The 25,225-nt window shown below is 42.5% G+C and overlaps 1 protein-coding gene across 1 annotated transcript in view; it reads left to right on the top strand.

Annotated features, from left to right (window-relative positions):
• Positions 1-25,225, top strand: part of Dpy19l1 (dpy-19 like C-mannosyltransferase 1) — a 97,222-nt gene that overhangs the window by 12,508 nt on the left and 59,489 nt on the right. Inside the window, exons 2-6 of the mRNA XM_059267531.1 lie at positions 5,785-5,809; positions 6,413-6,500; positions 9,488-9,625; positions 13,085-13,205; positions 13,837-13,930. Coding sequence (XP_059123514.1) covers positions 5,785-5,809; positions 6,413-6,500; positions 9,488-9,625; positions 13,085-13,205; positions 13,837-13,930 — 466 coding nt within the window. The remainder of the gene's footprint in view (positions 1-5,784; positions 5,810-6,412; positions 6,501-9,487; positions 9,626-13,084; positions 13,206-13,836; positions 13,931-25,225) is intronic.

Genomic DNA, 25,225 nt, shown 5'->3' with positions numbered 1-25,225 from the left:
CTAGTTAATAAAACTAACTAGTTTTATTTAGTTATTTAGCTGTTTTATTTATTTATATTATTTAGTTAATGTAGCTATTTTATTTTAATAAAGATGTCTAGTTTTATTTAGTTCTATTGGGGATTTGAATGCAATACCAGGGTTAGGAACACTGTGAGTCTATGCTGCTGTGTTCTGCTTTCTCAAACACTTGTTTTCTGTGTTAGCTATCTCAGTCCTTCTTACATCATGATACATACAGAGCATGAGAGCATCATACTGTACAGTGAACTGAATGTACATTTTCTTCAGAGCCCCAGTAGTTCATCAGGAGGTGATTGTTCTAAGGGATTCCAGCTCCTTTCCTTTTGGCCCACTGGTGTGGAAGCTCTGGTTGTTCTACACTCCTGATGTTCTTGGGGTACAGGGAGAGTGACCCACTGCACATGTAACAAGCGAGACCTCAGTAGATGTTAGTGCATTGCCATTATTTATTCCCATGTGATGAGGATTCTTTTGTCACGTTGGATCCAAGTCCACATCTAGCTTGATTGTATTTGTCTTATGGCTGTCTACTGTAAGACCACACTGTTAGGTCTCAAATCCAGGACAAATGGCTAACTGAGGTGCCTGTTAACACATCCAAGTGATGCTGGTCCTCAGGCTGCAGTATTACAGGTACCTGTTACAGAGTCACCCTGGCAGCCATACCCTGGCCCCTACCCCAGACCTCTCCAGCCTTTGAGCTTCACACAGTTTCTTTGTTTTCTGTATAACCTAGACGTTTTGGCTACCTGTCCTCTTGGCTCCTGGTTCCTCATTTGGTCTCTTGGTTCCCCTATACTCTCTTGTCCTCCCCCCACCCCACTGCCCAGTCTTTTCTCCTTGTCTAGTTCAGTGTAGACTCTTCCAGATGCCTCTGGCTGTTTTCTCTCTCATATCTACAATAAAACCTTCTCCTCAATCATACCTAGGAGACTCATGTCCTCATTTTTCATTCACACACCAAGCAATATGCATGTCTTGACCTTCTTTCCAGGGTCCTCCTTTAATAAGCTGTTTTAAGAAGTCACTGATGCACCTTCTTAGATTTCTATCATTCTTAGTCTTCACTAGTAGGTCTGCTTGAGTGTTTAATGTGTTCACTTCTTCTGGGAACCTAAATCTTATCCCTTGAAAATTTTATCCCCGAGGACCAGGTACTTGCTGATTATTTCTCGAGTGTTGTTCTTGGTTTCTTGGATGTGTTTTGCACATCCACAAGGCTTTTAGACATTTGTTGTCTCTGAAGCATTCATAGCCTAAAAGACCTGCTTTCCCTAAATTTGGGTCCTAAGGAGTATGTTTCTATCAGCTTAGGACCCAGAAACTGGGTTTTGTTTTCTAAATACTATAGCTACAATAGTGGGAACACACACACACACACACACACACACACACACACACACACACACACACACCTATGTACATGTACACTCACAGGCAGAGGGAGTGGTTTGACTTTGAAGGATCAATTCAAAAGCCCAGTCATTTAAGCTCCTAGCATTTTAGGAGGTGGTTGCTCAGTACAATCAGAGTGAAGGGTGTGTGGTGGGGATTGACTGGGAATAGTCAGGAATATGTGTTATGGAATATTATTTTGACTATGTAAAGATGTGTTATATTTGTTTATGTTGTGGAATATTACTTTAACTAGGCCAAGATGTGTTAATTTATTTATGCTCTATTTGTTTATCAGTGTAAAGATGTGTTGCATTTGTTTATGCCTCATTTGTTTAATTATATAAAGATTAAGGCACCTAATTGGTCTAATAAAAAGCTGAATAGCCAATAGCTAGGCAGGAAAGGGATAGGTGGGGCTGGCAGGCAGAGAGAATAAGTAGGAGAAGAAGAGATGGAGAGGGGACAGGAGAGAAGAGGAGAGAATGAGGAAAAATAAGAGGGAAATAGATGCTTGGGGCCAGCCAAGCGGCTACTAGCCAGTCAGATAAGGAGTAGGACATACAGAATGAAAGAAAGGTAAAAAAAAACTCCGAGGGAAAACATAGATGAAGAGAAACAGGTTAATATAAATTACAAGAGCTAGCCAGAAATGAGCATAAGCTAAGGCTGAGCATTTGTAACCAATATTAAGTCTCCATGTCATGATTTGAGAGTGGTTGGTGGTCCAAAAGGAAGCCTGCTACCTCTATTCTGTATGTTCAGTGGTTTAATTACTATGTGGCGAGGGGACTTTTTTTGGGGGGGTCTAGGCCTTGCCAGCTTGTGGGGGAGGCTGGAGGTGTGTGAGGAGGGAAGAGAGGTATATTTGACTGATGTGTAAAATGAATGAAAAAAATTTCTTAATAAAAAAAGAAAACAAAGCCTGGTACTAGTATGGGCCTCGTCATGGGAGCCATATGTGGAAGTCATGGGTTTTCAAGGAGTGGGTGAAGTGCTTAGATCTGTACATTCAGAACCTGGCTTCATGTTCCAGGATGCTTGTTGATGTAGAATAGGGAGGCCATTTACAGAAGATTTCTGCCTCTACAGAGAAGTGAAGGCTGGAGAGTGGACCCTTAAACGTAAGGAGCGGCTGGTATTAGAAATGGTGATAAATAACTGGTCAAGGTTGGTTCAGAAACCTTGTCTAGATGGTTGTAGGAATGCCTTTAACCTTGTAATGCCAGTTTGTCATTTGAGGACTAATGAGACCAGCATGCTTTCATGAAAATTAACTTCAGGAATAGACTGTGTTGAAGTGGAATTAGTATACATTTCTTCATGTGTACATTGTTACAAGATATGTTCATCAAATGCTCACAAATGGGAAGGAGGGCGCTCTGCTGTGTGGAAGGAGATCCATGTGCCTCTGGGGAAAGACCTTTAGGGCCCAGCTTTTAATCTGTAGAGTGAAGATAAATACAGGGTTGTTGTGGAGATCAAAAGTATGTAGAGGAGATTGGTAAATTTTGCTTTTGGCTTTTGAGACGGGCCATCTTTGTGTAGCCTGGAGTATATGAACTCCCCAGTGGGGCTGAGCATTTAAGAAGGAAGACTTGGCTGCTTCCTTTCTGCTGCTGACCACTGTGGACCTGACCTGGGGCATGGCCAGTCGATTCTCTCCCTACCTGCCTTGACCTACCTTGTCTCTGGGAGACCATTAGGACCTAAAGAAATAGCCCTCCCTGAACTTTTTTAATTATACATGCCCTTTATTTCTTACATATTTTTGATTTAGGTAATTCACTATTGATGATACACAGATAATTTTTTGACTTTTTATTGCTTGAGAATTTCATAGCTGCATATAGTGGTATAATGTTTTGATCAAATTCACCTTCCAGTCCCCCTTTCCATTCTTCTCTGCTCCTCCCCCCATCCAACTTTTCCTCTCAACTTTATGTGCTCTGTTTAAAACCCACTTTCTCCATTCAGCACTGCCAGTGTGGGTATGCATTGGTGCAGCATAGTCTATGGAGGATGGGCGGCTTCCCTGAAGAAAATAGAGTCTTCCATGGCAGGTGACCTTTGCTAGTAGCTCCACAGTTAGGGGTGGGACTTTATGAAGTCCTCCCTTAGCCATGCTGGGATTTTGATGGACTGAATCTTGTTACTGTCTTGTGCATGCAGTTACTACCTCTGAGTTCTGTGTACAGCAGCGTGGCTGCAGACATCTGCTGCCCCTGGCTATCCCATGTCTCTTTGGCAAAGATCCCTGAGATTTGGGGGAAGGGGATGTAGTAGAGACATCCCATTTAGAGCTGACCCCGGCATAGTCTCTTATTCTCCACATGTTGACCAGTTGTGGGTCCAGGCATTAATCATTATCTGCTGTAAAAAGGAGCTTCCCTGATGAGGGTTGGGAGACCTACTAATCTATGAGTATAAAGATAACTTGAGAGGCATTTTATTACTCTGTTCATTTAGCAGAATAATAGTAGTATGTTTTTCCCTAGGGCTTATTACCTGGCTAACCGCAGGTTCTTGGCCCAGTTATCTTCTTGTGGATCAGGCTTTAAATCCAATCAAAAAGTGATTGATTACTCCCATAACATTGTGCCACTCTTTCACTGGTGGCATGTCTTGCCAGGGCAGTAATTATTGTAGCTTGCTTACAGGTTCACAGCTGGGTAAGACCGTTGATTATGTAGCATGCACAGCATCTTCCAGCACTGTGAAAGCTACCCAGTAGGCTGAAGCTTTCAAGTCAGTCCCAGCTTGGTCTATCCATGCCCTGTGTGTGACTCAGTATGTCTTTAGCGCTTAGGTCTTTCCATCACCAGTATAACCAAGAGCAATGCAGTGAACTGTAATGTTTTGGGAGCATCGGCTTGAAAAGAGGTAACTCCTACCTGGCACATGCTGCCAGACCCCTTTCCACCAGTCCTTGGACTCTTGAGCTGTGGTTGGAATGAGGAGTCAGCATCGGGCAGGTGAGATGTCACTTTGGCAGGAGCTACTTGGTTGCTGAGAGGATAAAATGTCCAGTGGCTTGTTTCTCACACCTTTGGCTGGCCCAGAAAGCTGAGGCAAGCTCAGGGCAGCAGGATCCTGGGTGCCTTGCTCACTGATATGGCAGAAAATCCCAAGGTTTGGCCCTTAGCTGCCTCCACTGAGCTGTCTAATTTTCAGAGAGTAAATGGAGAAAAGATTGCGTATAGGTGTGTGTCTAACAAAAGGTTCAGTTTAGCTTCTTTCCATCAAGGACAGGATTTGGGTTAGTTCGTACCCTCCCATCACACTTAGTTATACAGAGTAATTTCTGACTTATTCAAGCCCCAGCTGTGTACTCAGGCTAACAAGTACTGGAGTACCTTCAGGAACTTTGTTCTAAGCTCTCATCTGCAGGGGAGTTAGGCCCTGTGGTGCTTAGCTGGAGTCTAGTGGCAAGGAGAGACTCGGTTTTGTTTGTAATGTTTCCCCTCCAATCCCTAAGACTGAAGATACAGTGTAACATGGAATCTGGTGCAGATTCCTTAGTCATCAGGAGTTAATATAAGATCCTAGTGTCTGATTGAGCTTGGATGTGGGCAGTATGGATGCTTCCCGCCAGATGGGGAGGGCTTTCAAAACCATCATGGTAGGGAGCGGGGGGGGGGGGGGGTCCTCTGCAATTGCCTTTCCTTGACCTTCTTTGAATTTCTTTTTTATTTGAATTTTTTTTAGTGTTTTTTTTTTTTTAAATAAAAACTCGGTTACTGAAAACACAAAAAGCTTCTACTTGTTTAAGTAGAAAGAAATGGAGTTATCTATTTGTTAGACACCCTCTACACACACACACACACACACACACACACACACACACACAGAGACACAGACACACACACAAGAGTGGGCCTTACTATGAACATTCACGCACTAAGCTAGTAAAAAAGGTTGTGATACTTTGTGTATTTCACTGGTAACCCTGGCCTACCAGTCAGCATGGCTCTTTGTCCTAAGGCACCCTTACCTACTGATCCTGTTCCCCTGCAGTCTTTTGTAATCGTTTCCATCCACTGGTTTCTGTACAGTATCTGGCAATAGTAGGACCTCCCACACTGCCGAGTGAGTGAAGGAATGAAGGAACACTGTAGCTCCAGCCTGAGCCTTCCTTTGGTGTCATGCTTAGCTGCAGTGCTTCTTCGGAAGGCTCAGTAACCTCTCCTGACTCAGCCTGCTTGAGTCTTCCCACAGCTCAGGCACTGTAAGTTTATCCTGGGAGTGTTTGTGGGGGTCCACAGCCGTCTGGCCCTGACTGTGCTGGGTCTCACTTGAAGTGCTTATCTGTGAGGAGAAAGTGTTTCTGCTAAAATAGTAATGTAACTTTCTTTCTTCTTTCAGCTTCTTTTGCGGCCTTGTTGCACTGGTAAGATTGTTTTTCTTCAATGATATGTATTATTTAAATGTTTATAACTTACCAAAGCTATAGTCCATGTATTTAAAAGAATAATTTCTATATCATAAGGATGAATGTATCTTATTTATACCACAATACTCTGAAAGATTAATTTAATTGATAAGTCAGGATCAGAATAATAAAACTTTTATATAAAAATATTCATTATTAAAGAGGCTATATTTGATACTGTAATTTGCTTAACATTAATATTGTGTGCATGTTGAGTGTTAGATTGATGTTTTTAATCTTCTGAATGGAGCATTGTATGAATTTGGTGAACTAGGCAGTTTCTGAATGGTACCCGATGGCACAGTCAGTGTGATCTATATTTTTATAGTACATCACTTAAAATATTGTTATGGTTCATTTTAATGTTAAAATCTAATTGGAATGTGTTTTCTTGTGGAGAGGAATTTTAGTAGAATTGTAAAAACCTGGTAGAAAACAAATATAAATACAATCATTTTTGAGTTTTATTGCAAACTGTCTACAATCTGTAGGCTTTCCCTTTTTGCTTTTGGAGTAATTTACAGCTGCACACTCTTGACTTTGTTGTTTTAATGTTTCCAGGAGCCACATAACACACCTTTTTGAAAATGATCGGCATTTTTCTCACCTCTCAACCCTGGAAAGGGAGATGGCTTTCCGCACCGAAATGGTTCGTTTTGTCTATAGTATTTCATTGTAGTATTTTGGGACTCTAAATATTTTAAAGTTTTTTTAGCATGAAAAGTTTCAACAAGACATTCCCAGGTAAAAGGAGTAGACAATTCTCCCTCCTCATTTTGTAGCTTCCATGACAGATAACCCATGGTCATCCATACCTTCTTAAACACCCATCTCTGTTTAAAGGGAATTACAGTTGCTCTGTGCTAGCACATTCAGAGTTCCTCAGAGGACTTTCTGTTGTTAGCAGTTTCTTAGCACCATCAAATATATCAATATCAAATGTTTGAATGAGCTGATTGGCACTTACCAGTAGCTGTTGTTCTGAACTGTCTACACTTGTGTTGACCTGCTGTATTGCTGAGTCCCAGCATCTCTAAATCCCTTTCTGTTTCGTTTTTCTGCCATTTATCTATTGAGAAACCAGTACACACAAACACACACACACACACACACACAGACACACACACACACACAGACACACACACACACACACACACACGCAGCACGCGCACGCACACACAAGCATACATGTATGCACGCATGCACACACACATCGTATACATATATATGTTTAGTAGAAATTGTCCACTGTAACTCATGTTCTCACTGTGTTCCTGTCTCCTGGGTTTTTGAAGGCTGATGGAAGATGTGACTCTCTTTCTGTGAGGTACTTCCAGGTGCTGCTGGACACTTTTTATTGTAGTGTCCTCACTGAGTCCTTCTCAGAGCCCAGCCATCCTTGTAGTTAACTCATCTTGTTAGAATAGACAAACTTGTTATTTTCCTGCACAGTTAACTTGTAACTCTGTAAAGAATTTTCCTACATCTGGCTCCAATTTCTTTCTGAGGTTTACTTCGTGGTGGAAATACAGGAAAATGATCAATTCTTTTATTTACCATATTTTTTCATAAAAACAAATTGATTGTCACATCTTCTAGTTAGAATCCGTAGACTGATTGGAATGTATCTTGTAACCTTTGGTGCCTGGAGCTGGCCAGTCTCTTGCAGTTGGCTGTCCTGTCCCACAGTGTGACCTCACTAGTGTTTCCTTGGTGTCCAGGACTTCTTTATTTTGGGGTGCTGCATGACTGTTCCTACCCAGGGCTGGCAGCAGCCAGTTTTCTAGGGAGCCTCAGTTCTTTTCAGTTGCAGACAGTGTAGATGCCAGGAGGTCTGTGCTGCTGGTGTTCATTGCTGCTTTTTGGTGAGTAGCGTTAGCAAACATTATTTGTTTGTTTGTTTATTATTTACAAAACAGTAAGTCCTGAATTTATATTAAGATTTTAAAATTAAAATTTAGGGTTTGATCTGTTTTACTTGATATTTAATTTGTTTTAATATGAGACTGTTAATTTCAAATTATTTAATAGGATAAAAATGTCAAACTCATTACTAGAAATATAATTATTAAAAGAAATCCAGGGTTTTCTCGTAGCTTGTCTGTGCTCCACTTAAAATGCCCAGTAGGATTACTTGGTGTTCTCTTCCAATTTGTTAAATAACTAATGCCTTTTCTTTATTTTTGTTACTTAAATATTTAAACTTGTATGTTTTATAATTAAATAAAATGCTATATGTTTCTAAAATGAAACTCACAGAGCAGGGTGGATAAAGTAGTTCTGGGCCCTGCCTGAGCAGGGTGGATGCCGCAGTCCTGGGCCCTGCCGTGACAACATCCATCCAGGTTGGATAGAAACAGTGGGGATCTGTTTTTGTCAGTTCCCGAGTCTGGAAAGGAGTTCAGCAAGGTGGGCTTCCCTTTGAGGGCTGCTGGGGTTCCTAGGCGTGTGCTGCATCACTCCTCCGTTGCCTTCATCCTTCATGTCTGCCTTTCCATGCCTTAAAGCTCTGCTCAGTTTAGAGTCACCTGATCTGCTTTGTCTTTGCTTCAACTTGATTACACCATTAAGGACCCTATTGCCAAAGGAGGTCATGATCACCTGTTCTGGCCTACAAGAAAGTTTTAGAGACCTTGATAACTTATACAGTAGGAAATGTAAGTTTAGAAAGGATTATGTGTGAACTAGTGCAAGGCAGAATCAAACTTGCCCCTCTCCAGACACCGGGTAGTGGGAAGTCACCTTCTGTGTTCAGAGCTTGGCAGTTGCTGCTGCTCTATTGAAACTGCAGAGAAGGTGGCATTTGTACTCTGCCCATCCACATCCTTTACGATGCTCCTCAGACTCTTGCCTAAACTTCATGGACTGTTAGGGAGTTTATTTTAATTTAATTTATTTATAATGAGGAGGAGTCTCATGTATCCCTGGCTGGCTCAAACTTACTTTGTAGCTGAGGACGTTCCTCCTGCCTTTATTTATGGGATTGCAGTGTTAGATGTGTAGAGTGGTGGGCATCGAACCCAGAGCCTCCTGCATGATGGGCAGGCACTCAACCAAGTGAGCTACATCTTCAGCCCTGCCTCTTCATTTTTGTCTAATGTTAGAAACCTTTTCAAAGTAGCATGTCAGACAAAACTTCCCCATTTCCCTCAAAATACAATCCCCCAAGACCCCCGCTCTGCCCCCGGCCCCAGTGCCAGCTCATTTGCTGAGTTGCTGTGGGGGAAATGATCTGTAAAAATATTGTTTAATAGGAATATGTATAATGCTCAGTCTTTTTAAAAAACATTTGGATATTTGAATGTAAATCTGGAGGAAGTAAGATTGATATCATTTTGTGTATTCAATAGACTTTTCATACATGTCATGTGCTGAATTACATGTATATATATTTAAATTCTGAAACTATTTTTGAAATTATTTTTCCACATAATTATTTTAATTAAGATGAAATTCTTCTAAAATATTTTTTACAACCTAAGAATTTATAAGTGACTAGAAGCCTGTGAAATTAATTGTGACTATTACCTGCTTGAGTGCTCAGTTTTCAAGCGCAATGTATTTTAAATATTTGTAATCTAAGGAGATGAATAACTGTGCACTTTTTGTTGTAACTGGAGCGAATCCTTCTTTCAGGGGCTGTATTATTCTTACTTCAAGACTATTGTGGAAGCACCGTCATTTTTGAATGGAGTGTGGATGATAATGAATGACAAGCTAACTGAGTACCCACTTGTTATTAACACGTTAAAAAGGTTCAATCTTTACCCGGAGGTAAGTTCTCAGTTGTGATTTTTTATTAAAAAAATGCCTTTAAAAAATTAAATATGATTCTAATGCTTAAGTTCTGAGTCACCATACTAAGTTTTATTTCCCTTTTTAATAGAGAATATGCACCGTGGGGAAGGAGTTTATTGGGGGGATTTTGAATCTTTGAGAGCTATAATTGTGATTGCATTCTTGGAAAGTGAGGGACTCTTGTGTCATTTACCAGATAACAACCCTTCCTCTGTAGGGTCACATCCTTCCTCTGTAGGGTCACATCCTTCCCTCTGTAGGGTCACATCCTTCCTTCTGTAGGGTCACATCCCTTCCCTTCCCTCTGTAGGGTCACATCCTTCCCTCTGTAGGGTCACATCCCTTCCCTTCCCTCTGTAGGGTCACATCCTTCCCTCTGTAGGGTCACATCCCTTCCCTTCCCTCTGTAGGGTCACATCCTTCCCTCTGTAGGGTCACATCCCTTCCCTTCCCTCTGTAGGGTCACATCCTTCCCTCTGTAGGGTCACATCCCTTCCCTCTGTAGGGTCACATCCCTTCCCTTCCCTCTGTAGGGTCACATCCTTCCCTCTGTAGGGTCACATCCCTTCCCTTCCCTCTGTAGGGTCACATCCCTTCCCTTCCCTCTGTAGGGTCACATCCTTCCCTCTGTAGGGTCACATCCCTTCCCTTCCCTCTGTAGGGTCACATCCTTCCCTCTGTAGGGTCACATCCCTTCCCTCTGTAGGGTCACATCCCTTCTCTGTCTAGGGTCACATCCCTTCTCTGTCTAGGGTGACATCCTTCCCTCTCTAAGGTTCTTTTAATCGAGAGCATTTTGGGGGGCAGGGATAGGAGGAAGGTGGGCTCACCCAGGAGGCAAGGAAGGAAGACTGTGATATTGGACTTTCATTGCCCTTCCTGCCTTCATTGGACATACTTCTTAAGCATCTTCTAGGCCCTGGGCTAAGAAGAAGCCACTTCCTTTGTGATTTGAAATCAAGATGTCTTGTCAAGACCACGTCTTCCTTTTACCTGCTTAGTACGTGGTACGCAATGGCGCCCTGACGGCTGGGCTGTCTGCCTAGGTCTCTGCTCTGCAGCTGTTCTTAGTGGGTCTGCAGTCTTTTTTTTTTTTATTTTTTATTGAGAGGACTTCACTTCTGGATCAATGACTTGGTTGATTATTGAGTAATCAGCATGCCTGCCCTCCACAGTTCAGTGATTTCCCACAAAGTACTACTTATGAGTATTTTCTGTGACTGTATGCAAGTAGACTTTACAAAAATGGGATTACAAGGTGTGTGCAATCTTTTTATGTGTGCATTTTGTCTTTGGGGATATTTATAGCCACCTCTCTACCACCTCCCTTTCATTGTGTCATTTTTAATGGCTGTGTGAGTGATCTACTATTGTCTCCCTTAGCCCATTTTTATGGACATCTTAACTTTTCAAACTTCTGACTATTATAGATAAAGCTGCAGCAAATGTCCATGAATCTAAATCTTAATCATACACAGCTGCCTTTTTAGGTTCTACTGCTGTGGTAAAACACTACAACGAAAGGGAACCTGGGGAGGAAAGGGTTTATGTGGCTTATCTAATGGCCATAGTCCATTGAGAAAAGCCAAAGTAGGAATTCGAGGCAGGAACAGAAGAAGAGACCATGAGAGAATGTGCTTACTGGCTTGCTCCCCATGACCTGCCCAGGAGTGGCACCACCCATGTGGCTGGGCCCTCCCATATCAATCATGAATCAAGAAAATGCCCCCAGACTTGCTGACAGGCCAGTCTTTTGGAGGAATTTCCTCAATTAAGAGTCGTTCTTCCGAGATATGTCTAGAATTGTGTCAAAATGATAGAAAGCACCAGCAAAACATTTATTCATGGTTTTTAAAACTATAATTTGTGGATATAGCCCTCCAGTTCAGGAGAATATGTCTTGTAATGATTTGGGGGCCATATTGCCCAAAGGCCTTCCACACAGGTTGTACGGATTGAATTCCTGCCAACAGCAGTTTTGGAAATGTTGATTTGCATCCATGCTGATTTTGATAGACAAGGAAATTATAACTACTTGATGCATTTTATTCATTCATGTATATGTATGCATTTTGGTGCTATGTAACTATCCATTTCTATTTTAAAAAAGAATTAATGTTCATGCCTCCTTGTCTGTTTCTTTTGGGTTTCTTAAAGGTTTTTTTTTATACATAAGATGTTATTATGATATAATAATAAAATATTTTTCTTTTTAGCTATGGATACATATTTTTCTATGCAACATTTTATGACCATGAATCTTTTAACTTACTACTTTTAAAAATGCATGTAAAATATTTATTATTTATATTTCTATTTTTAACTTATGTGGAATTTGTGTTGGTGGGTTTGTAGAATAAGTTTTTTTTTCATACCGGTCTTCTATATAACTTAACACTGATGAGAGGCCCATTTTCTCCCCACTGATTTCAAGTAGTGTACATACAGTTGACTGTCCCCTGTGTCTGGATTTGGTGCTCAGTATTGCCTCATTTGAGGTCCTGAAAGTGGGCTCTGAACTGGAGATTTGCTTGCCGCAGTGTGTCAGGGAGTGAGTGCCCTTGGGTTCACACTGAGCCAGGCTGATGGAGCAGAAGGAGTTATAAACAGGGTTGAGCTGTGATGGAGCCTCATCAGAAGCCCCGGGAAACCTCGTGGGCTCGCTGGCAGGGATAGCTTTGCAGTTGGGCTCCCTTTGACAAAGGCCCCTGGACCAGCATTAGTTCGGTGGAGTCTGTTGTAGGATGCAGTCTTCCTTGTGTGACCTTGAGTATGGTACTTTCTTCAGCCCAGAGCAGTTCTTAGAGTTGACAGCTGTCAGCTGCCAACCATCTGGGCAGCTGCTGGGGCAGGGAGTGCCTCTGCCTGGAAGGCAGATCAGCTGTGTCCACCGCCTCCACTATTCCATGGCTCCATCTGGGGATGCCTCTGCCGATGCCATGCTGCTTCAGTTATTTTCAGTGGTAGACTTTATGTTCATTAGGACTTTCCCCTTTTATTCTTCCTTTTACTTTTCTAGAATAATTTGAGGTACTGAGGTTTGGAGTAGGATTGTTTTATCTTTATGAATTAATTTGAGATGTGATTTTACATCTTGAAAAATCAGACATAGTGTATATATATATATATATATATATATATATATATATATATATATATTTGTTTAGGCCTTTTATGTTCCTTGGTAGAATTTTATATGTTTTAAAAATGTAAATGTTGCAAGTTTCTTATTTTATTTTTTCTTCCCTGTGTGTCAGCAGTCAAAGACTTGTGTAGTTAAGAGTCTGTGTGGGAGAGGCTGAGCCTCCTGTGACTAGATAGAGAGGGAGCCAAACAGATGAAGCATAAAAAGAAAGTTTGACAATTATAAGAATCTCTAAAACACATTTAGTAATGAAAACTATTTCTTATGATATCTTTATTTTCTTTAAAAAGGTGGTCTTAGCCAGCTGGTACCGCATTTACACCAAAATAATGGATTTGATTGGTATACAGACCAAGACATGCTGGACAGTTACCCGAGGAGAAGGACTTAGTCCAATTGAAAGCTGCGAGGGTGAGCTCCTCTGCCATGTTGTCTAGTTGTCTGTTGGAACGTAGTACCCTTTAATCTTAGTGGGAAAAATAACAACCATTTCATTGGATTCTTCAAGTCACACATTTGGGCAGGCTGGTTTGCTTCCATGGTAACAGGGTAATCTCATGGCTGGAAGAAGTGGGCTGAACTGGAAGCTGTTTTAGTCACATCCGGCCCTTGGGCTGAGGTGGTTCAGGTATCACCTGGGATGTTACATGCCATCTTTCTGTGGACTTCGAGCTTTTTCATAGCAAGGTACTTGCCACAGTGTAGCAATGCTCTTCCGAGGTAACATCACTGTGGTTGTTGATACCCCCTTCCCAGAGGCTGTGGTGCTGCCTCTGCCTTACTCTCCTGCCGTCTAACCCAGCCCAGCTCACCCGCCCGCCACCTCCTTAGCCAGGGTATCAACAGGTTTGCAGCCCTGTTTCAGAGCAGCATATCTGTAATAGTCTCCTCATCATTATTCTGCATTCCTGTCCTGTTTTCATATAGAAACCAAGGAAACCATTTATCTGGCAACCGTTTCACAGTAAGCACAGTTTAATGTAAATTGCTAGACTCATAACATAATTTGTAGCTAGAACATATGTTTTGTTTATTTTTAAAGGATTGGGAGATCCTGCTTGCTTTTATGTTGCTGTAATTTTTATGTTAAATGGACTAATGATGGCATTATTCTTCATCTATGGCACATATTTGAGGTAAGAACATTAAAATATGTGTTTATAAAATATAATAAAAAGCTTTTAATTAATAATTATTGATAACTTATTGCTCAGTTTTAATAGTGTTCCTAAAATGTCTATTTGTGATTATAATAGGATTTCTTGTTTATCTGATTTCACTGTTGGTATGAAAATCACATTTCAGATAGTTTTAGGGGCTTAAATAGAGTGTGGTGGGCATATGTGTTAAATGCTAAGATTCATAGGCATGTGATCATATGTAATAGGCATCATTTTCATAAAGTATTAGGAAGCACCACCTATATCAAATGATAATAGCAGCCTCTGCTTTGCTGGTGTTAAATAGAAGTGTGCTCTGCACAATTCTGTTTCCTGTCTACCTGTCTTCGCAGTCAGACAGTGTTCCTGCAACTTAAATAACAATAGTGCTTGAAGGTTTTGTTTGCACATTTCCCTTTCTAGTTTGATAATATATTGCAATATATGTCTCTGCTTGTCTGAACTATTGTATTTCATTTGTGTGTGTGCGTGTGCATATCTGTGGGTGCACATGTATGTTGGGGTGCACATGCATGTGTGTGGATGTCAGAGGAGGATGTTGGATGTCATTTCTTAGGCACTGCCAAACTTTGGAGACTAAGTCCCTTGCCGGAACTTACCAGGTGGGCTAGGCTAGCTGACTATCAAGCCCCGGGAATCCACCTGTCTCCTCCAGAGAGCCAGGATTACATGCTACGATTATCCATCTTCTTTCATGGCTTCTGGTGATTGAATTCAGGTCCTCATGTTTGCAAGGCAAGCACTTTATGATGAGCCGTTCTCCTCAGCCACTTGAGCTTGTCTCACCTTGAAAGAATCTTAGATATTTCTTCCTACTGCTTGCTGACTGTCTGTAGTGCAGGACTGTGTGCATACAAATATGATTTTCATTTGGGTTAGTGGAAAAGACTTAGGGTCCCTTACTGTCCTATTACCTTCTTTGCATTTTCAGTTATAACTGCTTGAAGACCTGTTTTTAGCTCAGTGTTTGAGTATATAGAAGTTACTTGATAAATACTTATCAAATGAAGCAACTAGATCAGTTTAAAGGTATTTACATATCCATTTAAAACACAGACACCTTGACCATCCTTAGGAGACTAGATTTGAGTAAGCTAAACGCAAACTTGGTGTTACTGCAAGGCCGCACGGATAGTTCTACTCTTTTGTTGTCGGAAGCCTTTCTCCCCCTTATAAGAGTCAGCGTTCACACTGATTTCTTCCCATGCTTGCTGGAACTTCTGTACGTAAGGGTCTGGCACTAGTGCCACTTGCCTTGGACAACTTCCTTAACCTTTAGCCCTAACCTTTCATGATAAACAAACACTCTTCTCCATATATGGGCAATCATGTGCACTTGTTCAGTCAACACCTAAGGTACATGCTGGGTAGCTTTTTTCTTAAGACTGTGGGCTGTGACAAAATGGGAGCAGGCAGGGCGGGAGATGAGGATGGGGGCATAATGCCTATCAGTGAAAGTCTAGAATCCCGAGGTAGAAGAAGTTTGTTCTGATTGAAGGGGCACTTTAGCCCAACCCTGAAGAATAAGAGGATTTGAACAGGTGGAAGTAACAGGAAAACACCCCGAGGTTAGGCAGAAATAGGGCATGTAAGATGTGGAAGCAGACAGCGAGGTGACAGTTTTACCTGAGGGTTCATGTTCTCAAGGGGCTAGGGGGCAACTCAAGTTACAGCCGTGGGTGGGCTGGATGATGAAGGCCTTAGTGTGGGGCTGGTTTCAAACTTATTCCAAAGTGAATGGAGTAACTTTGAAGTTTCACAAGCAGTGGGCCATGATTCAAGCTGAGCTGTGATCTTAGATGACCCCTAACTGCCATCTTCCCCAGAGGCACACAGTGAACCCCAGCACAGCATCACACTACAGAGCATCACCTATAGGAAGCTTTGAAATCAATTTTGTAGGTTGGTACTCCAGTTTTTTTCCTGGAGAAGAATATTTTAGGGACTGGGAAACAGCTCAGCTGGCACAGTGCTTGCTTTTCAAGCATGGAGACCTGGGTTTTCACCAGAACCCACACGTATTAGTCATTTTTCTGTTGCTGGTACAAAACACCATGACAAGGCAAGCCATGGAAGGAAGAGTTGACTTTGGCGTATGATTCTAGGGGGCTAAGGGTCTATCCTGGCATGGAGGCGTGGTAGCAAGGTGCAGGCAGGGCAGCAGCAGGAAGCTGAGAGAGCAGACTGGAAGTGGGGCTGTGAGGCAAAGGTATAAATTCTCAAAGCCCACCTCTAACTCCTCCAGCAAGGCTTTATGATCCCCACACAGCGCCACCACCTGGGGACCAAGTTCTCAAAGGCCCAAGCCTCTGGGGACATTCTTATCCAAACCACTCTGCCTTGTTAGGAAACAAGAAGACATGCAGGCAGGCAGGTACATCCTAGCACTGGAATGTGGGGAGGCTGAGACAAGTGGATCCTGATGGCCATTGGCCAGCCACCTTAGCATCCTCAGCAATTTCCAGGCTGGTAAGAGATAGGTGAAGAGAAGCAGAAATACCACGAACCTCAGAGACATGGTAAACCACCTTCCCCAAAGGCAAGGCTAACTTTGAAATGGAGGAGGGTCCCTGTCACCATGCTCTAAAGCCTGCTGTCAGATGAGATGGAATATAGTTTCTATGATGTTTCTCTTCTGCCTTCTCAGATCTGTGCAGCTTAAAGGTTAATTCCCAGCTTGGCGTATGGGCATCTGGGGTTTCAGGCAGTATGAGGTCTACTTTGTGGTTCCACAAACCACAAAGGCAGCTGGAAGATGAACATGTACTGGTAATGCAGGCTGTGGTGGAGAATCAAGCTTGGGCAGTACAGAAGAGGTCAAAGGCAGCAAAGCAGGCCGAGCTGAAGCAAGCTGCAGGACTTGACCCTGGGAGAAGAGCAGACCACTGTCCAGACAGATTCGGACAGATTTGGACCCTCTGAATCTAAATTGCTCCCTCACCGCCACCTAAAACTGTAATGTAGACATTTGGAGGACTGCAGCTACGGATAGAGAAAGCATTACAGCATAGCCCAGCACACACAGACACAAATATAACATGCTTAGGTTTACTGACACCATTAAAGATGGGATAGTCTAGCATCTACTTTAAACATGTGTGTGTGTGTGTGTGTGTGTGTGTGTGTGTGTGTGTGTAAATTCCTTTCTGCAATTTGAAATCCAATGTGCCTTAGAACATAGAATAGAAAGTTCCTCTGTGCATCCCTCCTGTCCCCCATCATTTTTAGTCCTGCCCAAAGGTGTCTCTGAAGATAGATGGGAAAACCAGCCCAGTTTCTCTGCTCACAGTCTCTATTTAACGCCACCCACACAGAAACTTCTTTGACAAGTCTCCTGTTCACGTGTGCTTTGACTGGATGGCTGTAAAAGCTCCATGTCCCCGTTCTTGACTCGGTCAGTTTGTCGGAGCTTCTGGTTAAACTCAGGAAACATGAGCCTGTGCTGCTGGGCTGCTGTAAAGTCAGTTACAAAGAACGGGATGGAGAGATGTGGGGGAGGCGTGTGGAAAGCACAGGCCTCCTTGCTCTCTGATTGTACCACTTTTCATGAACCTTCTTCCTCTGCTTGGCCATTTGGAAGCTTTCTAAACTTCATCTTTTTGTCATTTTGTGGAAGCATTGTCGTGTAGGGAAGATTGAGTGACAGCTGTCAATTTGACTTTTAACCACTTTTCCAAGCCTGGGTTTTGGTGGTTGATAATGAAAACTCCTAAACCCTCAACTCGGCCTTCACTTCCTGTGACCAGTCCCCGTCCCCAAGCTGTCAGTGAAAAAGGAACCTGTCACTTTGGAGAGTGCAAGGGTTTCAGTGACACAGCATCCTCAACTCCGAGGTCCTCCCGCACTTGACATCCCCACAGAGCTTGGAGCTCTTAGCGTGGTGGGCCAGAGGATGACCCTGGGGTGTGAGACGGTCTCACTGGCCTAGAACGTGCCAGTGAGGCGAGGCTGGCTGGTCTAGGGGTCAGCCTGGCTTTGCCTGCCCAGCACTGGCATTACAAGTCTAAGCACTCGAGTGCGGGCTCTGAGGACAGAACTCGCTCCTCCTCCTCCAAGTGCTTTTCCAATTAAACCACTCAAGCTGTCTCTGGCTGCCGGTTGTACTTCTGAGTGTTGGTGTTAACTGCCATGAAGTGCTTTCAGAGTTACTGTGTTTACAGTTTGCTAATGTTTTCTTATTTGAAGGTTAGATTAATTACTTTTCTAATATTTTGACTGGGATAAAGGTGCAGAGTTTTTAAAATCTGATTTAAGAATAAAGAGGATGCTATAAAAAATTGTCATAGGAATTTGTCAATATGAATTGTGTTAGGTAGAGAGAAATAAAATTTAGATTTTTGTCTAACCGACGAGAAATTTGCAGGACAGACTAAGTGTATGATACCTTTTCAAATGTATGTTTGTTTTTAAAATAACATGACAGTGCAGATATATATTTTCAGAAGCCAGATGACTATTGCTTTTCCTCGGAAGTGGAAGTAGAAGGGAAATAGAAAACAGTGATTGGGGCTGGCTCCCAAATTTGACTTAAGGAGACAAATGAGATATATTTTCCAAACATAGCCTATAATCCTTTTCCTGGAAGTCTCAGTATTTCAGTATTTCTCCTAAATACCTGCTTCTGATTACTCTTCAGGCTGTATGTTAGTTCATGTTCAGTAGGGGTCTTGGTATTTCCATGCTCTAGATTCACAGTACCAGGAGACCATATCTAAGGATAGAGTTTCTCCTCCATAGTTTCTTTTTGGGGAAAATTCATACATGCCCAAGGCATGAACTTCTTTGATTGGTGACTACCAAAAGTATTTGTTGTTGGATTCCAGAGCAGATATCAAGCAGGCAAACAGCTCTTGACAGTGTAGCATGGCTTCAGTCCTGTGGTTTGGAGTTAACGCTGGTCATTGTGCACTGAAAGGCAATTGGCCAGTTTATTGTGGAATTACTATCTCCTCTGCAGTGATGTGCTGGGGAATGTTTTGCAACTGGCAGTCTGGAAAAATACACAGACACACACATAAAATTCATTAAAACTTACCAATGGAAGACATGTACCAATTACAGTGTTATTGAGGCAGAGATTTGTTTTCTTTTTGGGATTAATGTGTCAGAAATGTTCTGACTGGTACAAACAGAAGATGGCATGCAGTACTGAGACAGAGGCTTAGGAAGCGAAAGGTGGGACACAGGGCGTTTGGGCCTGACAACTAAAGATAAGAGTTTGAAAGCCCTGTAAACAAGAGGGCATTTATGTTCGCGTTCCATTGCTCTCAAGCCAAAGGTTCAACTTGCAAAGACATTTGTTCTGCTCACAGCTCTGGAGGTTCCACCCATGGCAAAGTGGCCACATATAAAAGGCATGGTGGAAGTGGATTATTCTTTATCATGTAAGCCTTACTAGAACTTACCACCTTAGGAAGTATTTGTCCGGTGGCATCCATTCTGCATTGGTTTCCATTCTCTCCACGTAGTCTGATCATTACTGAAGACTACTTTCATATTGAAGAAACTCATTTTATACTGTGTACTGGCTCTTTGTGGTGGTAAACTCACTTAGGCCTATGGTGCCTCTGTGAGACAGATGAGCAGATTCTTTAGATGAAGCTGAGGTTTAGATAATAGGAAGTAATTTTTCTAAGATCTTCTGAGAGCTGTTCTGTTGCAGTGTTGGGATTTGAGTGCAGACAGGGCTTCAGAATGTGTGTTCCACAGTCTTTGTGTAAGCACATTTTAAACATTCTTTCTACAGAAGTTAAATTATCTATAGCTTAATTTATTATTTACACATTCCAAGTAATGAAAGAAAAATAACTATCTATTTGATTTTCAAGGAGAGTAGTATTTTATTTTTAAAAAGTTTCACCTAAAGTACTTCAAAGATGAATGGCATGCAGAAGGATCTGGACTTTCTGTTCATCCCCCCACCTCTTCATAGTTCATTTCCTAAGGTCTCCGCAGTCCCAGGACTTTGGTGTTCTTACGTCAAGATTTGTACCTGCCCTTCTGTTTCCACTTGACGCCTGCAAGTTGACTGTCTTCAATATTGCCATTTATCAGCATCTGTTTTTGCTGTTCCCACACTGTCATACAGGGGATTTTTATAATCATTTGAGTGGTTTTCTCATTGATTTCCTCTTCTTGGAATCACTATATTGACTTTTTAACTACAGCAAAGATTGGGAAAAAAAGGTGACATGCTGTACGCCAGCATTTCTTGACCTGTGGGTCATGACTATTGGAAAACACTTAAGTCCCACGGTCTTAGGAACCGAGACACTGCTCAGTAGCAAACTTAAGTTATGAAGTAGTAATGACAATAAAGCTATGGTTGAGGGTCCCTAAGACCATCGGAAATACACGTTTTCTAGTGGTTATGGCCAACGGGTTGACACCTGCTGCTGTATGCAGTGCTTCTGTGGTTTTACAGGTCCCTTGTGAGACTGTACCTGCCCTAGGTTCATTCTCCCTTTATCACCCAGCCCATGACTCCATAATTTTCCATGGTATGGCAATTTGTGTTTGCCTCAATCTGTTTTAGGGATAGTTTCTCTCCTAATGGTTTTAAGCCAAAATTAACCAACATTACTATTTGGGGGGTATTGGTAAATAGGAATATCTGCTTTGATACCATCTGGGGTATTTTCACGGTTTTGTTTCTCATAGTCATTTGCATGACAAATACCAGTTGGCATCCAAATCAGTGTGTCTGAAGAACTGACCCGGGTGGATGCATAGCCGGCAATGTAGTCATTACACATTGAGATTCACTGACCCGACCAGAAAGATTTCAGATTTGGCATTTTTAAATTTGGAACATTTGCATAAATGTATAATGTCGTACCTTGGAATGACATCAAAATCTAAAAGTGGATTTCATTGTATAAATAATTGCTTATTAATTTGGTTTCCCTGGTTTTCTGTATTCTGGTTACTCCTCCTTCAATTTTACAACTGAACTATAAGTTCATATTTTTCACTTTTTATTTCAGCCCTTCTGCCCCCACCCAGCCCCCTTTTGTGTTTCTCTTCTGGAACTCCTCCTCTTATGCTGCTGCTGCCATCTAGATGGACCTTTTCTAGGCTGCCCACATGGCCGTTCCCCAGGTCTCTGTCTCCACCATCCTGAGAATTCTTCCCTCTGGGTTTGTCTTCACCTGGAATTCTATAGTGGTCTCTTGATTTTTGAGAATCACTTTTTCAAGTAGTTCTGAAACATCGAGTAAACCTAGAGATCATTTTAAAATTGCAGATTTGAACACTCCTTGTTTGACTTTTTTTTTCTCTTGCTGTTTGCCGTATTACAGAATTCTATTCTTCCTTAGGCATTGAAGGTTTGTTTTGCTGTCTTTCAGCCTCATTGTGTGACACTGTTTCTGGGAAGGTGTGAACAATCATCTGTCTACTCTGCTGGGTAGGGAACTGACAGGCTAACATAAAGATACCAACAAAATCCAATTTGGTAAATCAGGGAGTTTTATTGGGATTACTTACAGGAGTATGGATGAGGGGTCACTTACAGGAGCAGGAATGACTCAAAGACAGCTGCATTGCCACAGCCCACCCCAGCACAAGTGACAGCTCACAAAGCCGGGAACGCTCACTGCACAGTCTGCAGACAGCTCATGCTGGAGAGCGACCTCCCCAGGTCACTCAGCTGATCTGTGCTTCTTCCGGGCAGCTTATCTGAACTGCCTTTTCGGGGAGCTCAGCTTGTTTCTCAGCAGTCCTTACATTTATATATGTTTGGGGAGGTGGGGACCTGATGAATCTGATCAGTTTCAGGGACTTTCTGAGGTCTTTCAGTTGTTTACTTTCTGGGCTCAATGAGCTTCCCTGCAGGATGAAGCTTCTTTCCAAGATGGAGGTTTTATCTCTCAGGGAATTGCCTCACAGCAGGGATGCCTGCCATCAGTCCCTCTGACTGGTTCCCCTTTCCCCCAATATGTTCCCATGCATCCATCTTTTTGTCTTTATTGTCCAGAAAGTCTTAATGTAGCAGATGAGAGTTCATTCTGTCTGTGGGAACTCTGGACTCTGCATCTTGGACAAATACTGTTTTCAGTTTGGGTGAATATTTTGTCTAGTGGTGATTCTAAGATGACTTTCTTCTTACCCATTGTTTTTTTCCATTTTTCTCAAAGTCCAATTGTTTGGATATTAGAATTTTTTAAATTAAAAATTTAGGGTTTTTCCTCCCTCATTTTCTCTGTTAGGCTTTCTGTTCCTCAGTAAAATTTCAACTTTTTAAAGAATCTGAGTTCGAATTTTCTTCTGGCTCTGTGAGTGTGTGTGTGTGTGTGTGTGTGTGTGTGTGTGCACTCATGTGTGAGTGTGTGTGTGTGTGTGTGTGTGTGTGTGTGTGTGCTTGTGTGTCGTTTCTTAGGTCTAGTCTGCCCCTTTAATTGTAGTTTGCTTCCACACTGAGAGTGGCCCCAGCGTGGTGACCTTTAGTGCAAACAGTTCCATTTTAGAATTAGAGTTTTTAGAACCTGAGATGACACTGTTTAAGGGAGTGAGACTTTGAGACTAGCAGCCTCGTGAGGCTGGGAAGCTCTCTGTGGAGGAGACCCAGACTCCTTTTGTCTGTACATCTTCCCTTATCAGCCCCAGCAGCCTCTACATATGGAGAGAAAGGGGAAAGGAGGAACTTCATTTTTAACCATTTCCTCCTGAGTGTTTGTTCTATTAACTTGGCCTGTGGATACCTGCGTAGTGCTACCCACCACAGGGAACAGTGATGGAGGAAGGCTGAGTGGAGGCATGCTCGCCCAGGAACTCTCCTGTTCCTCTTTTGCCTTCGTGTCTTGTACTGAGCTAGCTTTGTGAGAACTGACAGTCTTTTTTCATGCATTTCTGTCCATTTCTTATCTGCTGAGTGGGGTCTCTGGCCACTCTGATCTGCCCCTGTTGCTTTCCTCCTTAAGGATATTCATTTTCTTGTGTCTCAGCTCTCCATTGCTTCTTTGTTTTGTAGATGAAATTAGCAGAAAACACTCTCTCTTTGGACTAGGAACCCCCCAGTCAGAGCACAGTGTGTTCCTCTCCAGTCCTTCGGTTAACTTCCCTGGTCACTGCAGGTCAGAGCAGCTCACTTGGTGGCAGAGAAAGTTTTAAAATGTGGTTTTATTTCTAAATGTGTTACTGAAGGCCCAAGGGCCCAGATCATTCATCTATATATTGCCCATTTGATTTTCTGTCCCTCTTTACCTCTGAAATGAATATTCATTACAATCTCCCCACAATCCAATCCCAGGTACTGATCAAAAAATCTATTCTTTTGAAGCTCTGTGGTAGAATAAAATATTTCTTTTATTACCTATTTCTTATTTCTCCACTGGTTCCTGTCTATTTTAAGGAAAAGTTAAATTTCTCATGAGAATATATTTACCCAGTTTTATGTGACAATTTCTAATTCTTACCTTAAAGCAGGCATTTATTGCTTATCCAGGCAGGATTTGGTAAAATGTGTCTTAAATAGGTTGCGTATTGTACCATCTGAAACCTGGCCAGTTGCAGACTTTTCTGAATGTTCTAGTAACTTGGCCTACTGTCATCTTTAATCCACCCCATTTGGCATAACAGTTGTATATGAATATTTAAAGTATTTCCCTTTGGTATGCATAAAATGATGAATGTTGTTGTTAGAAAATACTAGCATCTTTTTTCCTTAATCCTTTCCCTTATATGTCTTCACTGTCTGAGCAAATGAAAGAAAGACCGTGCCTGACTCCTTTGAGGTGCCTGTGGTCTTCCTCTGCCCTTGGCTCTGTAGTCCCGTGGACCCTGTCACTTTCCTCGGCATCCCAAGTCCTCCCACTCTCCTCTTCATCACCATCACTTCAGACCCCAAACCCTCGGTTCACTGGTTCCCAGCTGCTCCATCAGCCCTGCTCCTCAACACACTGTCCCGTACACTGCGTCCGTGTGCTCATTTCACTTGAGAGTCTGACAGAGACATGGTAGCTGGGCCACAGATCTCAGATGGGGGAGAAGAGGGGAGGGGTCTGGCGGTTGAGCAGGGGCCAAGTCCTGCAGGACATTTGAACATGCTCTCATGTTTGGATCGGAAGTTGAGAGCGAAATAGAATGGCAGTGACCTGTTGTTGAGGACAGTGGTGGCCTGTTGCAGTTCATGTATGATGTGCTATGTGGATGATGGTGACCTGAGGCAGTTCATTATGTTTAGAGAAAGGAAACAGGCATGGGAGAAGGAGGCCTTGAGGAGGAAGAGGATGGCATCCTGGGCTAGTGCGTGGGTGTGCTATGAGGGAAGAGCGTGCTGCAGAGCTGGGGAGAGTCTTCAGGGAAGCAAACACACAAAGACATGACGGGTCTAGCAGCATCAGGAGGAAGTCCCTGGGAAGAGGCTGCTGAGGCAGAGCAAGTGGGAGTTCCCTGGTTGGAGGTTGTGGAGGGCACAGTGGACGGCCTGTATGGGTGCTGAGACTCCACTGACCACATGCTGTTGACAATGAATTGTCTTCTAGGTCTGGGCAAGTGACTAAGGACAATAATGACATGTCCCACAGCAAGTTTCCAAAACCAGTGACCACCAGCAGCCTTTTGATTGTGCCTTTTATGTGTTTAATCCTCAGGTGCCATCTATGAGTCTCTGCCGTGGGCAAGGCTTGGTCTGGTACTAAGTATGTGGTTCCTACCATGGTGAGAGGGAGGTTTGTTTAAATGCTGGTGGATAGTTAAGTTAAAGGCATTGACTAGTTGTTATATATAAGCTGGAGACCTGCACAGCGCCAAGCAGAGAACGTTTTTTCTACTTGGTTGTCATTTCCTTCCCTTGCTTTTACTTTCTTCTTTAAATCATTATTATTATTGTGTCCATGTGTGTGGGCATGCGCCTTGGTGCATGGATGGAGGAAAACCACCTTTGTGTAAGCTCAGGGCCTTGAACTCGGATTACCAGCCTTGAGTGGCCAGAGCCTTTACCCACCGAGCCCTCTCGCTACCCGACTTTCTTCTGTTTTGCACCATTGCATCCCATAACTGTAGGGAGAAGGGTCTCTTCTCTGAGCCAGACCAGGAAGGTCTCAGAACCTTAGTTCCCAAACTAGGAACTGAAAATTCTCCATTCAGCTTCCATGTTTTTCTCTTTCTCATTTATTAAGTATTTACACAAGAGAAGTCATTCCAAATGTTGTTTACTATAGTTTTAAAAACTCTGAATGTGCTTTTCTTCTCTTTAAATGTTCTATTTTGTGTTCCATCATTTTCCCTATGTGTTTCTATAGTCTGATT

This window comes from Peromyscus eremicus, chromosome 7 (assembly GCF_949786415.1).
Source record: "Peromyscus eremicus chromosome 7, PerEre_H2_v1, whole genome shotgun sequence".
Taxonomy (NCBI): Eukaryota; Metazoa; Chordata; class Mammalia; order Rodentia; family Cricetidae; genus Peromyscus; species Peromyscus eremicus.
Note: the sequence above shows the minus strand (reverse complement) of the source record. Positions and strands in the feature narration are given on the sequence as shown.